At 44.3% G+C, this 6,605-nt stretch overlaps 1 protein-coding gene across 1 annotated transcript; it reads left to right on the forward strand.

The window, feature by feature from the left end:
- Positions 1–348: 348 nt before the first annotated feature.
- LOC124232815 (interleukin-1 beta) lies at positions 349–4,004 on the forward strand (the record flags this gene model as incomplete). Its single annotated transcript, XM_046649727.1, has 5 exons — positions 349–400; positions 660–864; positions 1,416–1,577; positions 2,851–2,981; positions 3,664–4,004. Coding segments are annotated over 5 exons (763 nt in total), but the record flags the coding sequence as incomplete, so codon positions are not given.
- Between the last annotated feature and the right edge of the window lie 2,601 nt (positions 4,005–6,605).

Consider the following 6,605-nt stretch of genomic DNA (forward strand, 5'->3'; position numbering starts at 1 on the left):
CATCCAGAGGTTGTTTCTGCAGGGCCTTCCTGCAGATGGCAAACAGGAAGAAAAGATTCCAAGTGGCCACTACAGGGCACCTCTTGGCAAAGTGTGGCTTGACTGCAAGGGAAAGCTCAGATTTCAACTGGGCTGGAAGTTAGGTCTCAGGATCCAAAAGGAGCACCCGGGGTACCTGCCCTGCCTCCTACCCTGTTCCGTGTATATCACTATGGAATTTGCCAACTTCAGCAGCTTTAAGGGGCATGCTGTTTGCAGACTCCTATTAACAGTGAGAACTCTTTGCAGGGAAGGAAAAATAAACTTGTCTAGGAGATGTAACTGAGCAATCTCTCTTTTTTGATACAGCGGCAATGAGAATGACCTGTTCTTTGAGGAGGATGGCCCAAAACAGATGAAGGTGAGACCATGGGCTTAGCTCCCAACTCTCAGAGGGGCTGTGACACGGGCATCAGAAAGCCCACGTTCTGGTTTTGGGTCTGCCTCTAACTTGCGACATGCTTGGGGTAAGCCTCTTAACTTCTCTGGGCTTCAGAAAGAGGAGCGTTTGTCAATAGTACCTCAGTTACCTCAAACGCCACTTCCACCTCTCTAATGTCAAAACAGGAGTTCTCGGGCCTGACCAGCTTGACACACTCACTCCCTTGGTCTCTCCACAGGGCAGCTTCCAAGACCTGGACCTCAGCTCCACAGGAGATGGGGGCATCCAGCTTCAATTCTCCCACCAACTTTACAACAAGACTTTCAAGCATGTCGTGTCAATCATTGTGGCTATGGAGAAGCTGAAGAAGATACCCGTTCCCTGCTCACAGGCCTTCCAGGATGATGACTTGAGGAGCCTCTTTTCTGTCATCTTTGAAGAAGGTACTTAATGAGAGCTGAGGGCAGACAGGAGATCTTCAGGCATTTCCTTCTCACTGTCCAAAACTCAATAGTCAACGAAACTTCCCCAAAGCTGAAGCCCTTTAAAAGTAGAAGGCCCAGTGATGAGAGGAAAGCAGAGAAGCCTAGAAGCCAAACTAATCATCCCTTGAGTTGAAACTATTCTTAAAGTAAGACCTTGATAACTACTCACATTTGCAAATCTCTCCATCATTCTCAGAGTGCTTTCACTTACATTATTTCCTGCAAGTCTCACTGTGTCCCTGTTGGGCCAGTGTTATTGCCATCGCCATTCTACATAAGGAGCTCTATTGACGGTCCACAGCAAGCAATCGAGCTGAAGCTTGAATCCACATCTTAAGGTGCCAGGTCCAGTGTTCTTACCCACCTCAACTTCCTCCCCACCAATGTTATAATCGAACTTCGGCTGCCATGCTCAGATGTCGTCCAAGCAACCAACTTCTGCTGCCTCATATCATCAGGCGTGTCCTTCTGATTTTCTCTCTAACCAATATATGTATTCCACATTTCAGAACCCATCATCTGCGACAACTGGGATGAAGGTTATGTATGTGATGCAGCTGTGCATTCAGTGAACTGCAGACTCCGGGACATATACCATAAATCCCTGGTGCTGTCCGGTGCATGCGAGCTGCAGGCTGTCCACCTCAATGGAGAGAATACAAACCAACAAGGTAACTGGGGACAGCTTGATTCCTTTCTTGTTCTCCTGGCAGCTTCCTAATTATTCACATTTTTCAACAAAGTGGACCATTAGTACAAATTATCAACATAAGTGAGAAAACCTCCAATAAAGGACATATAAACTTGTGGTTTTGGTCCTAGTAATAACACCAGATTGATTCCTTTAGCACATTCATTTTTCAGCAAGAGATGTGACTCTAAGTCATTAGATTGCTCAAGCATACTCAGGACCATTGTCCAGCCAAGTCACTTAATGAGAGTACAATGTCACTGCTTCCATTGGAAAGGGGTCATTTGATGGACATGACCTAACTGCCAGTGGGTTCTTTTTTCCTGTTGTTGAAATTGAGACTAGCATGGCGAAGAGATAATATGTCCATCCTCATTCCCAATCCTGCCCCCTTACACCCTCACATCCTTCCTGCCTAATACCAGATGGTTTCTTGTAGGGAAATTTTACTGACAAGAAGGAACTTATATCTCTCTACTGTAATTGGCTATTGTTTCAAAACTGGGGAGCCCATGAGTTGAGGGTATCTGCCTGGTATCTTGTCACTGTGGCTGAACTCTGCATGCAAGACTGTGCCCAAGGGAACAGCAGAAAGGAGCAGCCTGTTCTCTTCCAAGGCTGCTGACCTTGGAGACAGGCATCATTGAGAGAAAGCTTCCTGCTCTCTGCCATGCTTGGACAATCCTGTTTCTCTAGAACTGGGTTGTGGGCATGACCTTGGGGCCTCCAAGTGAGACCACTGTGACTAAGGAAGGTTGAAATGAGCGTCTCTCTTTGGAACCTCTCTTCCCAGCTAAGACTCTCATTTCCCAAGATCTTCCCACTTGCAGCTCTATGTTCCTGAAATAGATTTGTGCCTGATTTCTTTCAGGAGCCCCGCTTGATCTCTTTTCCTGCCTTTCACATTGATCAAAGCATTCCGCTCATGTGGGTGGGCACTTCACTGGCCATTGACAAGAAGGCTTCCTGCTTTCCTTCAGTTTTTAAAAATTAGACCTCTAAGTCTTCATTGCCACTGTGATGAAGCTCTGAGAAACCCCTAGACATTTTGGGATGGAAACTTGAATCAACCAACTGGCCGTGGTATTGTCTGTGAGAAGCCAAGTTATCCTATCTGTTAGGCCATAGGAACCCGAGTGTGGGTTTCCACAGAGGATGCTAAATTGTAGGAGTCCTGGAGTTGGGGTCCAATGGTTGGGCCAACCCTGCACTGCTGTGTGTCCCTGACCACAAGGCCCCTCTCCTTTCTCCAGTGGTGTTCTGCATGAGCTTTGTGCAAGGAGAAGAAGAGACTGACAAGATACCTGTGGCCTTGGGCCTCAAGGGAAAGAATCTGTACCTGTCTTGTGGGACGAAAGATGGGAAGCCCATCCTGCAGCTGGAGGTGAGTGAATTCCAGGGGCTGTAGGCCCTTCTCAGGCTTCTCTGAAGCACCCCTAGCCATCACTTACTTCCAAGACAACCACCTTCTCCCCTCATCATATCTGGGAGCAGATGTATTTGACAATTTTGCATAAATGTAAATAAATTTAATGTAAGTGCTAAATGCATGCAAATTTCACTCCAACTAAGGAAAATGAAATCATCCTACTGATGTTAGTATGTCCTACTTTTGTTACCAGCCCACTGATTACACAATGCTACAGTTGGAAGGATGGCTGTCATCAGTCATCATCTCCACTCCACTCCCAAAATCACCCACCTCCCTCAGCCCCCAGCATTCCCAGCAAAACCTTCAATTCCAAGTTCAAAGTCACTCTGGCCACTGCCATAAGGAAAAGTCTCAAGAAACCACATAATCCTGGAAGCTTTTACTTAATTTTCACTTTTTAAAAAAATTCTGACCTATATTATACAACCTAGCATTTGATACTAAGTTTCAGAAAAGGATAAGAGATCCTTTAGTCATCACACAGAAAGTTATGGTCAGAAAGATAACTCAGGAGTCTAGCTCCTGTTCCTGCATGCTGCTCATCACTTTCCTTTCTAGCTGACTCAGAGAACACCTTTACCAGAGTGTCTTTGCCCCTTCCCTCATAAAACTTCTTATTTATGTTTTTCTGCAGACAGTAGACCCCAATACTTACCCAAAGAGGAAAATGGAAAAGCGATTTGTCTTCAACAAGATGGAAATCAAGGGCAACGTGGAATTTGAGTCTGCAATGTACCCCAACTGGTACATCAGCACCTCTCAAGCAGAAAAAAAGCCCGTCTTCCTAGGAAATACCAGAGGCGGCCGGGACATAACTGATTTCATCATGGAAATCACCTCTGCCTAAGAATACTACATCCAGAGAGTCCACATGTGATAAATAATGCTTAAGAGTGGCAGAGGGGAATAGAAGGGTTTGAACATGCTGCAGGCTGCACTTCACTGTTGTCTAATCAATGCCCAGCTGCCTTCCCTATATTAGTGCTAAGGAGAGCTCCTGCCCAGCAGGCAGGTGGAGCAGCCCCGTCTCCCAGAGCCAATCCTCAGACCCCCTCTGCTGAGCAGGGCCTCTCTCACCTCTGCTACTCACTCAAAGTCAGCCTGGTGGAAACTTCTGCACTTCAGTTCAAAGAAACCCTCTGTCGTTTGCACCCAGCTTCTGATGAGCAACTGCTTAATTATTTATTTATTTATTTATTGGTGGGTTAGGCTATTTAATTTAATTCAAGGTGGGCAGGAAGCAGCACTGTCTGTGAATGAGCCCAATCTTCAACATCTATGGAACCAGTTTAATTTGGACTAGTGTACCATGTTTATACCAAGTCCTTTTACCAAGCCTGAAAATATGTCAGCTCAGATTATTTAAATAGGAATATTTATGAGGAAAGAAGCATGATCACACTGTTTCACTGATTCTGAAATAAATTTTGCGGAAAAAAAAATTGCTCTCCATGTGGTAATTGACTTTTCTGGGACCTGACAAAGAAACGAAAAGAGAATTGGGACCATGAGAGCTCTCCTTGGGGAGCTGGAAGCCCACTCCTCATGACTGAGCACTACAAAGTACCAAGGAAAATCACTGGCCAGAAAAGACAAGCATCCCTACTGTTCCCCTTCAGTTCTGTTTTTCAACAAAAGGACATTTGATGCACAATGGTCATAAAACAGGACCAGGTGACACATTACAAGGAGTAAGGGTGGGTGGTAACAGCTTCAATGATTTCTCTATTCAGTTATTCAACAAACACTTACTATACAAATGCTAGGTCCTAGAGGCTGGAAGTACAGAAACAAGAAAGGCAGGTAGGAGAGGCAGATGCATACAAGCAAAAATAAGGCAACATGACAAGTAGAGGTGAGATCAAGGATGAAAGGAACAGACAGAAAGAATGACAAGATTTGCTGTGAGGGACGAGGGTCAAGAGGGCAACATATGAGTCAGGCCTCAAAGGATGAGCAGGAGTTTCCCACATAGAAAGAAAGGAAAGGACATTCTCAGTGGAGGGCCCAGTACGAACAAAGGAATGGAGGTACGAGAAGGAAGGATGCAAGCAGTACACTTCCAGGATGGCAGAAGTCACCAGAAGTAAAGTCAAAACACAAAAACAACCCAGGGAAAAAGTATTTGTAACTCCTATCTCAGACAATGGGATAATTGGCTTAATATATAAAGAGTTCCCTCAAAACATTAGAAAAATAAGAACAAAAATCCAACAGAACAATATATGAACAGGCCATCGACAGAAAAGGAAATGCGGTTAGGTCTTGGACAGAGTAAAAGATGCTCAATATGACTTATAATAAGAAAGTTGCATTAACAGCTCTTTGAGATACCAATGTTCGCCTATCACATTAGCAAAAATCAAGTTTAACGACACATCCTGTCAGGAAGACTGTGGGGAAATCTTCACTCTGACACGTTACAGGAGGGAGTATAAATCGGTACAACTCTTGTAAAGTAAAAATGGATAATAATTATGAAAATTACAAATGCACATCCCCTTTGGGCCAGGAAATTCACTTCTGGGGATTTGTCTACAGATGGACACGCACTGCTGTGACATAGCACATGATCAAAATTATTCATTGCACACTACTTATAATAGCAAAAGATTGGAGATAACTCATGTCTATCAACAGGAGACTGCATAAACAAATTATAGGACATCACACAATGGAATGCTATGCAGCTATAAAAAAGAGTGAGAATGTATTCCAAACCAATATGGAATGAGCTCCAAGATCTGATGAAAACAAAAACGAACAAGAGGTAGAGAGTGTTTGTAGTACATTTATGGGAAAAGGAGCAGAAAAAAAATAAGGCAATAATTCCAAGTGTGTTTGTATTTGATTTCATAAATTTTGGAAGATACATAAGAAGTTTGAAAAGCAGCTATGACAAGGCTGGAAGCAAGACATTTCTCTAGATACTTTCTATATGGTTTGATTTTTGAATCACGTGAATACATTACCTACTCAGAAATAAAGATGATAACAATTTTTTAAAGGACTTTTGTCCAGAAAATAATCAGTATATGACTTATTTGGGAAAAGAACTGTTGAAATGTGCCAGTCCTCAGCAGCTCACTCCTAACACCCTCTCCTCCTCCTTCCTCACAGCTCTCCAAGCTAGACCACAGGATACAGACCGAGGCCCGACAACCTGCCAGAGTCCTCTCTCCCACCTCTGTCTGCTTCGTAACTGCAGTGCAAAGGATGGGACGGCTGTTAGGAGCAGGCAGCCAAGTGGCGCCCATTCCGCAATATGTAAGCAGGTGGGAGGACGCAGGCAGCTGGTCTGCAGCAGAAATCAGAGGTGCCCCTGGGAGCCCCAGCAATGATACCGTGCCCTTTCCTCGCTTGAGTGATACAATTCCACCCACTCGTCTCAGGTCCAAAAGAGACGATATGCCAGAAGGAATGACAAATTGTGAAGGCACCTCACCTTGCGAGGAAGCCAGATTCCAAATCACCTATGTGAGGGTAGGTTGGTACAGCCATTTTGGAAGGAAAATTGGCAGTGACTAATTTATGTTTAACATGCTTATGACTCAGCAATTCCACTATTTCATATCT

The sequence above is a fragment of the Equus quagga genome, unplaced genomic scaffold, assembly GCF_021613505.1.
Source record: "Equus quagga isolate Etosha38 unplaced genomic scaffold, UCLA_HA_Equagga_1.0 121005_RagTag, whole genome shotgun sequence".
Classification (NCBI taxonomy): Eukaryota; Metazoa; Chordata; class Mammalia; order Perissodactyla; family Equidae; genus Equus; species Equus quagga.